General features: G+C 43.8%; 1 protein-coding gene across 1 annotated transcript; it reads left to right on the top strand.

Annotated features, from left to right (window-relative positions):
- The first annotated feature begins 6,400 nt into the window (after positions 1–6,400).
- On the top strand, positions 6,401–14,694 carry MANBAL (mannosidase beta like). The gene is made up of 3 exons (XM_044298617.1): positions 6,401–6,532; positions 8,750–8,917; positions 13,865–14,694. Exons 2-3 carry the CDS (start codon positions 8,768–8,770, stop codon positions 13,970–13,972), a joined length of 258 nt encoding a protein of 85 aa, XP_044154552.1. The 5' UTR covers positions 6,401–6,532; positions 8,750–8,767; the 3' UTR covers positions 13,973–14,694.
- The last annotated feature ends 1,395 nt before the right edge of the window (positions 14,695–16,089 follow it).

Genomic DNA, 16,089 nt, shown 5'->3' on the forward strand with positions numbered 1-16,089 from the left:
TGTTCAAGGTTAGGCCTGTCATTGACCACTTCAGCAACAATTTTGCTGAGGTGTACAACCCAGAGAAAAATGTATGTGTAGATGAGTCCCTATTATTGTTCAAAGGGAGGATTAGATTCCGCCAGTACCTGCGTAGCAAACGGGCAAGGTATAGCATAAAAATATACAAACTCTGTGACAGTAGCTCCGGGTACACCCACAAATTCCACGTTTACGAAGGGAAAGATTCCAGGATAGAACCCCCAGAATGCCCCCCGTCCTAGGAGTTAGTGGGAAGATCGTGTGGGAATTACTGCACCCACTGCTGGATAAGGTTTACCACCTCTATGTGGATAACTATTATACCAGCATACCCCTATTCAGGTCCCTAATTACCAGGGGTACTGTGGCTTGCGGCACAGTACGCAAAAATCAGAGAGGCCTCCCTAGATCCCTGGTAGTGCAACCACTGAGAATGGGTGAAAGTAGTGCAACCACTGTAGTGCAACCACTGAGAATGAGAACATGCTGGTGGTTAAGTACAAGGACAAGAGGGATGTCCTTGTACTGACCACCATTCACACTAGCGCCAGCTCCCCTGCCGCTGAACGAGGTACCACTACCACTGTCAACAAGCCAGACTGCATGCTTGATTACAACAGCCACATGGGAGGGGTGGATCTTGCAGATCAACTTATGAAGCCCTACAGTGCCACACGAAAAACAAAAGTGTGGTACAAAAAGCTGGCCGTACACATTATACAGATGGCAATGTGCAATGCGTACATCCTATTTCAATCTTCAGGCCACAGAGGAACTTTCCTTCAGTTCCATGAGGTGGTTATCAAGGTCCTAATTTATCAAACCCAGGCCGGGGAGGGTCCCAGTACTTCTGGAAGTCATGGTGCCCGTGTCGTACCAGGGCAACATTTTCCAGGTCAAGTCCCCCAGATAGCAAGGAAGGGAAGGACCCCAAAAAGATGCAGGGTGTGTCACAAAAGAGGGATAAGGAAAGACACCATTTACCAATGCACAACCTGCCCTGAAAAACCTGGCCTGTGCATGCAGGAGTGTTTCAGAATCTACCATTCTTCCATGGAATATTAATTAAATTTCATCCTTTATGCTCCCTGTAATATTTCCACTTTATATCTGATTTAGTCCACCTCGCTTGCATATCCACTTTCCAACAACCACTACATATTCTTTTCTGTGAGACACCTATTTGCTAAAAAGTACCCTTTCCACCACTTCAAATGTTCGTACGGGGGTGCTCTTTCCGAAATGGGGTCACTTATTGGAGTTTTTCATTTCTGTGGACCTCAGGAAAAAAATTTAATGCGACATAGCAGCTAAAATCCATGTCTGCCCATTCAGGCCTGCAAAAAACATATTTTGCACTTTGCCTCTAGAGGCCTGCTGTGCGCCAATACAGCAGGCTACGAGCACATATGGGGTGTTCGCAAAATGGGGAGAAAATGGGGAACATATACTGTGGTGCATTTTCTCCTTTCACCCCTTGTGAAAGTGAAAAATTGGGGTCTGCTAGTAATTTTTCATTTTTACAAATGTGTGCTTTGAAATGCTTCTCTCAAGTATTTCTGCCTTCTGTGAGACACCTGTTTGCTAAAAAGTACCCTTTCCACCACTTAATATGTTCGTATGGGGGTGCTCTTTCCGAAATGGGGTCACTTTTTGGAGTTTTTCATTTTTGGGGACCTCAGGAATTTATTTAATGCGATATAGCACCTAAAATCCATGTCTGCCAATTCAGGTCAGCAAAGTCCATATTTAGCTGTTTGTATCTAGAGCCCTGCCATGCGCCCATGCATAATATTTTGAGCACATATGGGGTGTTGGCATATTCGGGGGAAAATGTGGGGTGCATTTTGTCCTGTTACCCCTCATTTTCTATTTTTACAGCCAAGCAATTCCTAATTCTGTGAAACGCCTGATGGGTCTAAGTGCTCACAACACACCTTAAAATATTCCTTGAGGGGTGTAATTTCTGGAATGGGGTCACATTTTGGGGGTTTCCACTCTAGGGCCACCTTAGGATGTCTTCATATGCGACATAGCTCCCAATTACAATCCCAGCTAAATCCTCTTTCCTAACCGCCATATGGTGCTCCTTCCACTCTTAAGCCTGCCGTGCGGCCATAGATCATTTTTTTAGCACATATGGGGTGTTGGCGTATTCGGGGGGAAATCAAAAGGAGGGGTGCATTTTGTCCTGTTACCCCTTGTGAAAGTGAAAAATGTGGGTGTAAAGCAACTTTCTGGGGAAAAAAAATTACAATTTTTTATTTTCACAGCCAAGCATTTCCTAATTCTGTGAAACGCCTGATGGGTCAAAGTGCTCCCTACACACCTTGAAATATTCTTTGAGGTGTGTAGTTTCCGGAATGGCGTGACTTTTTGGGGGTTTCCACTCTAGGGCCACCTCAGGGTGTGTTCAATTGCAAGATGGCGCCTGTCAATTATTCCAAAGAAATCTGCCTTCCAGAAGCCATTTGGTGCACCTTTCCTTCTGACCCCTGTGGGACGCCCATATAGCAGTATACAAGCACATATGGGATATTGCTGTAATCAGCAGAAAATGGGCAATAAATTGTAATTTTTCATTTTCACAGGAAATTCCATGAATTACCTTTGAGGACAAAGTTCTCACTACACATCTTGAAATGTTCATTGAGGGGTGTAATTTCAAGAATGGGGTCACTTTTGGGGGGTTTCCACTCTAGAGGTACCTCAGGGTGTCTTCATATGCGACATAGCTCCCAAAAGCCATTCCTGCAAAATCTGGCCTCTGAAAGCCCTATGGCACTACTTCCCTTTTAGACCCTGCCATGCACCCATACATCATTTTATGAGCACATATGGGGTGTTGGCGTATTCGGGGGGGAAATGGGGAACAAAATGTGGGGTGCATTTTGTCCTGTTTTCCCTTGTGAAAGTGTAAAATGTTAGTGTAAAGCAACGTTTTCTGGAAAAAAATGTAATTCTTAATTTTTACAGCCAAGCGTTTCCTAATTCTGTTAAACGCCTGATGGGTCTACGTGCTCACTACACACTTTGAAATATTCCTTGAGGGTTGTAGTTTCTGGAATGGGGTCACCTTTTGGGGGTTTCCACTCTAGGGCCACCTCTGGGTGTCTTCATATGCGACATACAGTCAGGTCCATAAATATTGGGACATCGACACAATTCTTTGGCTCTATACACCACCACAATGGATTTGAAATGAAACGTACAAGATGTGCTTTAACTGCAGATTGTCAGCTTTAATTTGAGGGTATTTACATCCAAATCAGGTGAACGGTGTAGGAATTACAACAGTTTGTATATGTGCCTCCCACTTGTTAAGGGACCAAAAGTAATGGGACAGAATTATAATCATAAATCAAACTTTCACTTTTTAATACTTGGTTGCAAATCCGTTGCAGTCAATTACAGCCTGAAGTCTGGAACGCATAGACATCACCAGACGCTGGGTTTCATCCCTGGTAATGCTCTGCCAGGCCTCTACTGCAACTGTTTTTCAGTTCCTGCTTGTTCTTGGGGCATTTTCCCTTCAGTTTTGTCTTCAGCAAGTGAAATGCATGCTCAATCGGATTCACGTCAGGTGATTGACTTGGCCATTGCATAAAATTCCACTTCTTTCCCTTAAAAAACTCTTTGGTTGCTTTTGCAGTATGCTTTGGGTCATTGTCCATCTGCACTGTGAAGCGTCGTCCAATGAGTTCTGAAGCATTTGGCTGAATATGAGCAGATAATATTGCCCGAAACACTTCAGAATTCATCCTGCTGCTTTTGTCAGCAGTCACATCATCAATAAATACAAGAGAACCAGTTCCATTGGCAGCCATACATGCCCACGCCATGACACTACCACCACCATGCTTCACTGATGAGGTGGTAGGCTTAGGATCATGAGCAGTTCCTTTCCTTCTCCATACTCTTCTCTTCCCATCACTCTGGTACAAGTTGATCTTGGTCTCATCTGTCCATGGGATGTTGTTCCAGAACTGTGAAGGCTTTTTTAGATGTCATTTGGCAAACTCTAATCTGGCCTTCCTGTTTTTGAGGCTCACCAATGGTTTACATCTTGTGGTGAACCCTCTGTATTCACTCTGGTGAAGTCTTCTCTTGATTACTGACTTTGACACACATACACCTACCTCCTGGAGAGTGTTCTTGATCTGGTCAACTGTTGTGAAGGATGTTTTCTTCACCAGGGAAAGAATTCTTCGGTCATCCACCACAGTTGTTTTCTATGGTCTTCCGGGTCTTTTGGTGTTGCTGAGCTCACTGGTGCGTTCCTTCTTTTTAAGAATGTTCCAAACAGTTGTTTTGGCCACGCCTAATGTTTTTGCTATCTCTCTGATGGGTTTGTTGTGTTTTTTCAGCCTAATGATGGCTTGCTTCACTGATAGTGACAGCTCTTTGGATCTCATCTTGAGAGTTGACAGCAACAGATTCCAAATGCAAATAGCACACTTGAAATGAACTCTGGACCTTTTATCTGCTCATTGTAATTGGGATAATGAGGGAATAACACACACCTGGCCATGGAACAGCTGAGAAGCCAATTGTCCCATTACTTTTGGTCCCTTAACAAGTGGGAGGCACATATGCAAACTGTTGTAATTCCTACACCGTTCACCTGATTTGGATGTAAATACCCTCAAATTAAAGCTGACAGTCTGCAGTTAAAGCACATCTTGTACGTTTCATTTCAAATCCATTGTGGTGGTGTATAGAGCCAAAAATGTTAGAATTATGTCGATGTCCCAATATTTATGGACCTGACTGTAGCTCCCAATTACCATTCCAGCTAAATCCGCTCTCCAAAAGCCATATGGTGCTCCTTCCACTCTGAAGCCTGCTGTGTGCCCATACTTTGGTTTTTGAGCACATATGGGGTGTTTCTGTAAACTCCAGATTCAGGGTAATAGAGTTTGAGCTTTGTTTGGCTGTAAATCTAATCTAATAGATTAAAATTTAAATCTGCTAAAAAAAAGTTAAATTTTGAAATTTCACTCCCATTTTCATGTAATTCTCGTGGGGCACCTAAAGGGTTAACAAAGTTTGTAAAATCAGTTTTGAATAGCTTGAAAGGTGTAGTTTCTAAAATGGGGTGATTTATGGGTGGTTTCTAATATGTCAGCCCCACAAAGTGACTTCATAACTGAACTGGTCCTGAAAAAATTGGGGTTTGGAAATGTTCTTAAAAATTTTAAGATTTACTTCTAAACTTCTAAGCCTCATAACGTCCCAAAAAATAAAATGTAATTTTCAAAATGATCCAAACATGAAGTAGACATATGGGGAATGTAACGTAATAACTATTTTTGGAGGTATTACTGTCTATTATAAAAGTTGAGAAATTGAAACTCGGAAATTTGCAAATTGTTCAATTTTTTGGGTAAATTTGATATTTTTTTATTAATAAAAATGAAATTTTTTGACTCAGTTTTACCAAGTACAATATGTGACGAGAAAACAATCTAAGAATGGCCTGGATAAGTAAAAGCGTTTTAAGGTTACCACATAAAGTGACACGTGTCGGATTTGCTAAAAATGACCAGGTCCTTAAAGGGGTTGTCCGGGTTCAGAGCTGAACCCAGACATTCCTCCATTTTTACCCCGGCAGCCCCCCTGACATGAGCATCGGAGCAGTTCATGCTCCGATGCTATCCTTTGACCTGCACTAAATCGCACAGAGCAAAGGCATTTTTTGGAGATCCGGTGACATACCGGGGCTCTCCATGGGGCTGCCAGGAAGCCAGGTGATATCACCGGCACTGATGGGTGGGATTTAGCACTGCCCTAGCCAGTAAAACGGCTAGGGCAGCGCTAAAGCCCGCCAATCAGAGCCAGGGACGTGACAGAACACACTGCCGGGCGGAAGTTTCCGCCCGGCCGTTTGTTATTGAAAAAAAAGTGAGACCTTGCCCGACGCGATCTAGTGCAGGGCAAGGGACCGCATCTGAGTATGAGATGCTCAATGCTAGTTTTAGGGGGTCTGCCTGGGTGAAAATAAAGGGTATGTCCGGGTTCAGCTCTGAACCCGGACAACCCCTTTACGGTGAAAAATTGCAGGGTCCTTAAGGGGTTAAAGGACTAAAGAGGGGCTAAACATTGACATATTGATATTTATTATTTGACAACATGCTGCTGTAATACGTGACTGACTCACTTTACATCAGTCACTTAGAGTCTCCACACATTTTAACATTCAAAGAGAGCACCCGTTTTCATGTCAGTCAGTGGGACTGTAATTCCCAGCACACCTAGTTATAGCTCCTGAGCAGGGGCTTTGTGTCTACATTATACTCCTGCGCTCTGGTTGCAAGAGACACAGCAGTCAGTATATATTTAGCGCATAAAGAGCGGCCGCCATTTTTATGGAGACCAAGTTACCAGCCTTACACAGGAGCGCAGGCAAAATGGCCGCTCCGTTCACCATCCCAGTCCATAGAAAGTCGTCATTTCCGTGCAGCGGTACAATCCCTTCCTGGTGACCCGCGGGGGGCTCTGTCCTTTGTCTGTGAGTGTTATAATAATGTAAAACTCTGTATGTGTACTGATAGTGCAGAGCATGATGTCCTCCCGGTCCCACTAGCCTCACTTTTCACATACCTGCTCAGCTATAGCACTGACATATTCCACTGCGCAGTACAAGCAGCTGTAACTGGCTTTCCTATGTATTAGCTGGTAGATGACACCTTGTCACAAACCACCAGCAGTAGCTGTCCCTTGGCAACCTCACTGTCCTGTTAACCCTTTAAGGACATGGCCATTTTCCGTTATTTTCTTTCATTACTGCCAGCGCCATTTACTATTGCACACAATGTAGTGGAAAAAAATCCAAATGTTGAGGAATTGGGGAAATAATACTGCAATTCTGCCCCAGTTTTCTGAGTTTTGGCGTATCCTATAGATTATCTTCATTCTCCAGGTCAGTGCGATGATGGAGCCGGAGAAGATGACGGCACATTAGATCGTAGTCTGTCACCAAGACAATGCAGTGCAGTCTGCAGGCAGCGTGTTAGGGCTCAGACGGCCGTATGAATGGGTCCGCATCCATTCCACAATTTTGCGGAACGGGTGCGGACCCATTCATTTCCATGGGGTAGCAAAAGACACGGACACAACACCGTGTGCTGTCCGCATCCATAGTTCCGTTCCGCGGCCCCGCAATAAAGATAGAGCATGTCTTATTGTTGTCCACAATTGCGGACAAGAATAGGCATTTCTATCATAGTGCAGGCCGTGTGTAGTCCGCAAAACACTACGGCTGTCTGAATGGGCCCTTATAGAGCGGGAGGAGCTGCGCAGAGTGATTATAGCTTTATGGGAAATAATCAGATTCCACCTTTTATTTTTGACTGCTCCTTTGGAAAATGAAAGGTGGGATCTGATTGGTTGCTATGGGCAACTAAGTCTGTTCTACTTTACACCAGTTTGATAAATGATGCCCCCTATATATCCGTCTGCTCAGCTCCTCCTGCTCTATAACCTGCTCCCTGCCGAATACACTGCATTTCCATGGTGACAGGTTCCCTTTAAGGCCAGTTGTCATGACTTTTTTTTATTTTTTTGCCATTGCTTTGGTTTTGTGTAACCTCTGTATTTTTTTGCCTCTGTATTGCAGTAACCGCTATAAAAGAGTTAAAAAACACCACATAACAGTCTCTTGTGAGAACTCCCTAAGGCCTCCTGCACACGACCGTGTCCGTTTTATGATCTGCAAAATACGGAAATGGTCCGTGTGCATCCTGCAATGTAAAAAAAAGCCTATTCATGTCCGCAAAATGTACAAGAATAGGACAGGTTTTATCATTTGCGGCCCAGATGCAGGCAGCACGTGGATGTCGTGCGTGTGCTGTCGTTTTATTTTATTTAAAATTTTTCATAGAAAAAGTCTATGTGTAATCTACAAAAAAATGCGGATTGGTCACAGACCAAAGATATGGTCACGTGTATGAGGCCAGAAGGCTGGGTCTATAAGGCGACACGTGTTGCGCAACAATAAGGGCACAACTACATTTATGTCGCACCAATGTCGTGCAACATTTTTGTAATGATAGTCAATGGTGTCACACTGCGACGCAACAGTCGCAGCAGGTCACAGTGCGACACTATCGACTATCATTAGCCCTAGCCTAAGGGTGCTGCCAGACACTTTTTTTTTTTTTTATGGCATACAAAAGCGTCTGACTTGTGAACGTTTTTTGTAGTGTATGTGGCATTTTTTTGTCGCTATAAAATAATGCTCGTGTGTGCTGCTTTTAATATTTTTATAGTCTTCCATGTTAAATCTGGAGCTGGCAATTTTTTTGTAAAAGAATGCTTAAAGAACACCTGCAAAAAAAAAAACACAGAAAACTGCAAAATGCCTAAAAACACAACCCAATAATCGAAGTTTTCTGATCATCCGAGATTCAGCCCAGGTGAGAGTGTCCTGACTGCAGAAGAAACTAACTTCAGGCAGGGGGTCCGACATCCCACCCTGCCAGTAATCAGCTTTCAACACTAGCTCTGGCGCTAGAACTACACAGCGCCATCCATTGGGTAGTGGACAGAGCTGGTAATTGCAGTGCCTATTGCAGTGAAGAGAATGGGAGCAGCGCTGCAGTAACCGGCTCTGTCCACTATACAATGGATGGCGCTGGAGCTGCTCACGGACCGCTGACCTCATGTATATAACTCTGACACGGTAAGACGACCTATGAGTATAACATATTGCTCTCCGTGCTGTTAGGTGGGCGTCCAGTATACCATGCCAGACCTTCTGGATCTCTCGCCACCCGACATTCCTGAACCGACCCTCCTAGAGACCCTGCTGCGCTATGGATTATTTTGTGGCGCAATTTTCCAGCTCATTTGCATTTTGGCTATTATATTCCCTGGGAGCAAATCACAGGAAATGGTGAGTTATGTGATCGTCTTGGATAATGAGCGCCAAATCCCCAGCGCTAATCTCAGAGGTGGGCGATAAATGAAGACATTTCATGCACCAGCCGTAAAAACCTGCTTAGGGTACTTTCACACTTGCGGCAGAGTGATCCGGCAAGCAGTCCCGTATCCGGAACTTTCTGCCGGATCAGGCAATCTGCTTTGAAATGGACAGCATTTGTAGATGGATCCGTATGCGGATCCGTCTCACAAATGCAGTGCAAGAACGGATCCGTCTCTCCGTTTGTCATACGGACAAACGGATCAGTTTCTATTTTTTTTTTTTTCACTTTTCTACCGGTCTGCGCTTGCGGAAGGACGGATCCGGCATTCCAGCAACTGATCCGGAATTTTAGACGGAAATAATACCGCAGCGTGCTGTGGTATTTCCTTCGTCCAAAACGCCGTTCAGTGACTGAACTGAAGACATCCTAAAGCATCCTGAACGGATTTCTCTCCATTCAGAATGCATGGGGATATGCCTGATCAGTTCTTTTCCGGTATTGAGCCCCTATGAAAAGAAAAACACTAGTGTGAAAGTAGCCTTAGTCGTCTTAGGGTACTTTCACACTAGCGTTTTTCTTTTCCGGCATAGAGTTCTGTCCTAGGGGCTCAATTCCGGAAAAGAACTGATCAGGTATATTTTTTTTCCATAGGAATGTATTAGTGCCAGATAGGGCATTCAAATTGCCGCATTGACGGATCCGGTATTCCAGTCTGCGCATGCGCAAACCCTTAAAAATGTGAAAAAAATAAATACCGGATCCGTTTTGCCGGGATGACACCGGAAAAACGGATCTGGTATTGCAATGCATTTTTCTGACTGATCAGGATCCTGATAAGTCAGAAAAATGCCTGATCAGTCAGAAAAAATTACATGCTTTTGCATACAGTTTGCCTGATCGGAACTGCCTGCCGGAATCAAACAACGCAAGTGTGAAAGTACCCTAAGGGCATCTGTCAGCAGATTTGTACCTATGACACTGGCTGACCTGTTACATGGACGCTTTGCAGCTGAAGGCATCTGTGTTGGTCCCATGTTCATATGTAGCTGCATGAAAAATGCTGAGAAAAATGGTGCTTTAATATATGAGCCTCTAGGAGCAACAGGGGGCGTTGCCTTTACACCTATATGCTCTGCTCTCTCTGCAGCTGCCACGTCCTCTCCACTTTGATTTACAGGGCCAGGTGTCGTTTTCACTGCCTGGTCCTTTCAATCATAGCGCACAGGACGCGGCAGTTGCAGAGAGAGCAGAGCCTCTAAGTGTAAAGGCAACTCCCCCATTGCACCTAGAGGCTTACTTGCATATAACCCATACTTAGAGTAAAAGGCACTACATTTATTAAGAGGTGTACTACATATAATACAATGTTGGGTGGTTCTCTAAAGACAGAACATGGGGATGTGGTCATCATGGTGGGACCATTAGTCCAGGACACATGCTGTACCATCTAACCCACAAAGGCTGCACGCCGTGTTCTGTCTGTCCTGCCCACTGCCATTTACCTGGAATTACCCCCACTCTGCACGGCCTACCCCTGAGACCTCTGGACCTACCGGCCTTCCAACACAAGACTGTGGGAGATTCACCTCAGGCCCTAGCTGGAAACCCTGCCTGATTTAAAGGGGTTATCCAATGATTAATTTAAAAAATGAAGGTCAGACATTGTATGGTACGTGTCCTTATTGCGGCAGCTCTCACTATTACGGCTCAGGGCGCGCGCCCCTTCTGCTGCAGCTCTTTCCCTGTAATTGTCACAACTTCTATCAGAAGAGACGGCTGGTAGCATATGAAGGGAGAAACTGAGCATGTGCGACCACCTTAGCGAGGTGGATATGAGGAAAAGAACTAACAGCGGTTGGCGCTACGCAGGTACATTTTATTGAATAGCTCACTGGCAAGACTACATTTTTAATTACATGCAATTACAAAAGTATTGAGATCTAGATGTTAGTTTGAAAAATGTAAAATATTTTAACTGTTTCTCTGCCGAGCCTTGTGACTGCACAGCTGTGGCAGTGACCGCTTGTAGCCAGAAACTCCAGGCCCACAATCCACCTACCGCTCGGTTTGTGTCAGCAGGGGCCAAAGGCAAGATGGAAATCCTATTGTAACCACCACCTGCCTGAATATGGACCCCAATCGGCCATGCGACCCCATGATTATGAATGAAAGACAGAAATCTACCCCTGCATATAACCTGCTCAGTCACCATTTTCTGTCTTTCTAGTTAATACATTTATCAGTAAATTTCAGACTATGCCCACTTTTTCACATTATTAAAGGGGTTTACTGGGGGTTTAATAGTGATGGTCTATTCTCATGATCAATCATCAGTATCTGACACCAGACACCCCCCACCGATCAGCTGTTTAAAGAGGCCACAGTGCTCTGGTGAGCAACGTGGCCTCCTTGTGGCTGTGCTTGGTATTGCGGCTCAGTTGAATAGGACTGAGCTGCATATACTGTAGGCCCAGGGTTGCCAACCAGAATTTTTCTTTTTTTCTGGACAACTTATCCCAAATTCATGGACAGCCAACATTTTTTTTTTACGGACAAATTGAAAAACCGTAATGAATTATATAAATAATAAGTAATACATGTCTATAGCTCATTAGCTGTAAAATTATGATAAACTAGTGAGGCCACCACCAGCCTCAAAAAAATTACAGACACATCTATGTTTTTCACAGACACAGGAAAAAAAAGTCACCTACAGTCGTGGCCAAAGTTTTGAGAATTACATAAATATTGGAAAAGTTGCTGCTTAAGTTTTTATAATAGCAATTTGCATATACTCCAGAATGTTATGAAGAGTGATCAGATGAATTGCATAGTCCTTCTTTGCCATGAAAATTAACTTAATCCCAAAAAAACCTTTCCACTGCATTTCATTGCTGTCATTAAAGGACCTGCTGAGATCATTTCAGTAATCGTCTTGTTAACTCAGGTGAGAATGTTGACAAGCACAAGGTTGGAGATCAATATGTCAGGCTGATTGGGTTAAAATGGCAGACTTGACCTGTTAAAAGGAGGGTGATGCTTGACATCATTGTTCTTCCATTGTTAACCATGGTGACCTGCAAAGAAACGCGTGTAGCCATCGTTGCATAAAAATGGCTTCACAGGCAAGGATATTGTGGCTACTAAGATTGCACCTCAATCAACAATTTATAGGATCATCAAGAACTTCAAGGAAAGAGGTTCAATTCTTGTTAAGAAGGCTTCAGGGCGTCCAAAAAAGTCCAGCAAGCGCCAGGATCGTCTCCTAAAGAGGATTCAGCTGCGGGATCGGAGTGCCACCAGTGCAGAGCTTGCTCAGGAATGGCAGCAGGCAGGTGTGAGCGCATCTGCACGTACAGTGAGGCGAAGAATTTTGGAAGATGGCCTGGTGTCAAGAAGGAGCCACTTCTCTCCAAAAAAAACATCAGGGACAGATTGATCTTCTGCAGAAAATATGGTGAATGGACTGCTGAGGACTGGGGCAAAGTCATATTCTCCAATGAAGCCTCTTTCCGATTGTTTGGGGCATCAGGAAAAAGGCTAGTCCGGAGAAGAAAAGGTGAGCGCTACCATCAGTCCTGTGTCATGCCAACAGTAAAGCATCCTGAGACCATTCATGTGTGGGGTTGCTTCTCATCCAAGGGAGTGGGCTCACTCACAATTTTGCCCAAAAACACAGCCATGAATAAAGAATGGTACCAAAACACCCTCCAACACAGCAACTTCTTCCAACAATCCAACAACAGTTTGGTGAAGAACAATGCATTTTCCAGCAGGATGGAGCACCGTGCCATAAGGCAAAAGTGATAACTAAGTGGCTCGGGGACCAAAACGTTGACATTTTGGGTCCATGGCCTGGAAACTCCCCAGATCTTAATCCCATTGAGAACTTGTGGTCAATCCTCAAGAGGCGGGTGGACAAACAAAAACCCACTAATTCTGACAAACTCCAAGAAGTGATTATGAAAGAATGGGTTGCTATCAGTCAAGAATTGGCCCAGAAGTTGATTCAGAGCATGCCCAGTCGAATTGCAGAGGTCCTGAAAAAGAAGGGCCAACACTGCAAATACTGACTCTTTGCATAAATGTTATGTAATTGTCGATAAAAGCCTTTGAAATGTATGAAGTGCGTGTAATTATATTTCACTACATCACAGAAACAACTGAAACAAAGATCTAAAAGCAGTTTAGCAGCAAACTTTGTGAAAACTAATATTTGTGTCATTCTCAAAACTTTTGGCCACGACTGTATTTTTAAGGACTGTCCAGAAATTTCTGGACGGTTGGTAACCCTGTATAAGCCACGTGACCAACGAACGTTACAATACTAGCCTAGGAAGAGGCCACAACACACATGGAGCGCAGCATGCTCTTCAAAAAGCTGAACGACGGGGGTGCTGGGAATCCGACCCTACTGATCACGTATTGAAGACCTGAGAATAGGTCGTAAATATTAAAAACCCGGACAACCCCTTTAATATTGTGCCTTCTCCCTTGTAGCGGCGGCGTGGTGTAATTATAACTGCTCATCCCATTCAAGTGCATGCTGCAGTTGTAATTACATTGACTCCTGTAGATCAGCTGTTTGAAGAGACATGTCACTCTGGTGAGCACCGCAGCCTCTTCCTTGGCGAAAGACGTTCATCGATCACGTGGCCTAGGTGCAGATCAGTCCCGCTCAAGTGAATGGGGCTGAGCGCAATACCAAGCAAAGCCACTACACAATGTACGGCGCTGTGCTTAGTAAGGTGTGAGGAGGACGCAGCTCTCACCGTCTCTCCAAACAGCTGATCTTCAGGGGGTGCCAGGAGTTAGACCCCCACTGATCAGATATTGATAACCTATCCTTAGGATAGGTGACCAATATTCTGCTTCTGGAAAACCCCTTTAACATTTGTTATTTCTTGCTTCTACAGGATTCTGAGACATCAGAAGCAAAAATCCCAGAAGTCTTAAGGAAACCCAAGACGGCTCCGGTGACAGTGGGGAAAAAGCAGAAGAAAGAGACAAAGAAAAAGCGGTGAAATGGAAGAAAAAACCCCAGACAGTTTTTTTTTTTTTTGTTTTTTTTTTTCATTTCTTGCCTGGATTGATCACAAATTTGCAGTCGTTTTAAGAGAAGTGACATTGTGTGGATTGAATGTGCAGTAAGGCCATGCCTGTAGCCACACGTCCTGATGGTATAAGGAGAAAACGCTCTTACTACTCCTGCCATCATGTGCATTACAAGGTGCAGTTTATTGAGATTTGGTTTCTAGTGATCAGGTTACTTTTAGATTCTCTACGTATACTGTATACAGCAACGGCGTAGAAAAAAACACTGCTCGTCTACTCTGTGGACCCGTTCTTGCAAATTGAACCTTTTTTTTCGCATTTGTTTCTCCCTGCTTAATCTAGATCTGTGTCCCCCAACCTGTGGCTCTCCAACTGTTGCAAAACTACAACTCCCAATGTGACCTGCAACTGTGAGGGCTATAGTTAACAATTGCTGGGGAGACACATGTTGGAAAACCTTTCTCCAGATCATAGTGGTCTCAGCGCCTGTACAGACTGATGCCGTAATAACCCCCTGTCAGGAACTCACGAAGCAGACATGCTTACTGGTATTCAGTTGATCACATTTTCTATATAGTATAATATATTGTATTAATGCTACCATATGTATGCATGTCCTTATTGATAGCAACATTTCATTCCCTTACTGTTTTTTATACATTAGCTCATTGTGAACATTAAACAAGTCTGTTTTTTTCCCCCTTTGTTTCTTTTGTTTTTTGAATCTCTGGGTATAGGAGTCACATGGCTATTCTGAGATGCATTCTGTGGCTAGAGGTCAGTCCTCTGGCACGCGATCCAGGACATGTGGCAGGCTTATATCTTACACCACCATTTATACCATTAGTACTTGTAGGGAAGGCTATGTTAAAAAGGCTATGGACAGCTTCTGAGATCTTTTTTTCTGATAGAATTTTATTCATTTTGGGCTAAAAATACTTTTTTTCAATTGGTCTTTATTAAAAAAAATCATCCATTTCTGAGATACAAGGGTTAAAAATCAGTTTGTTTGCAAGCTGTCATTGCCTGTTTTCTTTGAATACCATCATGTGATGCTCATTATAGCTTAATTCTTATCGAACTGATAAGAATTTAGCTTATAAGTGTTTGTGAAGGCAGGAGATCAGAGATAAGAGCTACACATGAGTCGTCAGATGACAGGATTCAAAGAAAACAGACTGTGAGAGCTTGCAGATAAGCTGATTTTTAACCCTTGTATTTCAGAAACAGCTGAACATTTTTTATAAAGACCAATTCAAAAAATGATTTTTTTTAAGCCAAAAATGAAATCATAAAAAAATATTCCTGAGGGTGACTGAACAATGGAACTGACCCTATTATTAAGGAAGGTTGTTCATAGAAACATTCTTTGTGGACTGAGAACATAAAGTGGCCCTGGTAAAAAAATAAAAGTGGCCCCACGTTGTAAGGGGGGTCCAAACTGACAGAAGACAGAGCAACACAAGTAGGCAGGGTCAGAAATACCATAACACAAAATACCGTCCCAGCAGTACTGTATACCACAGTGCAGCATAATATATTGTCCCAAAAGCAGTCCCTCTGTGGTGGCCATCAATAGCTGCCATCTTCTGTCCTCCATCGGTTGTCTCTGGTTAAGATATGGAGCAGGGGGCTTAGGAGGTGAGATGGGCCACAGCAGCTGAATTCAGGAGGACATGTGTGGTCGCTGGATGGTACATGAGTACCTGATTCTCAGTGTTAATTACAGCAAAGAGATCATTAGGTACGCTCCTGTTTCCGGATAATTGTCCTGTGTAAACAAGCCGCTGATTACCTGATGGACGAGCCAATTCTCATACATTGGGTGATCATCGTATCTTTTGGCCTGCACCCAAAATCGTTTCTGGGTGGCAGATCGTCCAGTGTAAACAGGGATCCACTCCCAAGAAACAATAAATCTGTATGGAGATGAAATACTGCAGGAGCGATCGCTCGTCACCATACCTAGAAGCTGATTGCTGCGTGTAGATCAGGCAATTATTGTGCACGTTTGGCTTGTTCCTGATAATTACCTGGAGAATCTTCCTGTGTGTTTCTACACTGGGAGCTTATCTGCTGGTATACA

This window comes from Bufo gargarizans, chromosome 6 (assembly GCF_014858855.1).
Source record: "Bufo gargarizans isolate SCDJY-AF-19 chromosome 6, ASM1485885v1, whole genome shotgun sequence".
NCBI classification, from domain to species: Eukaryota; Metazoa; Chordata; class Amphibia; order Anura; family Bufonidae; genus Bufo; species Bufo gargarizans.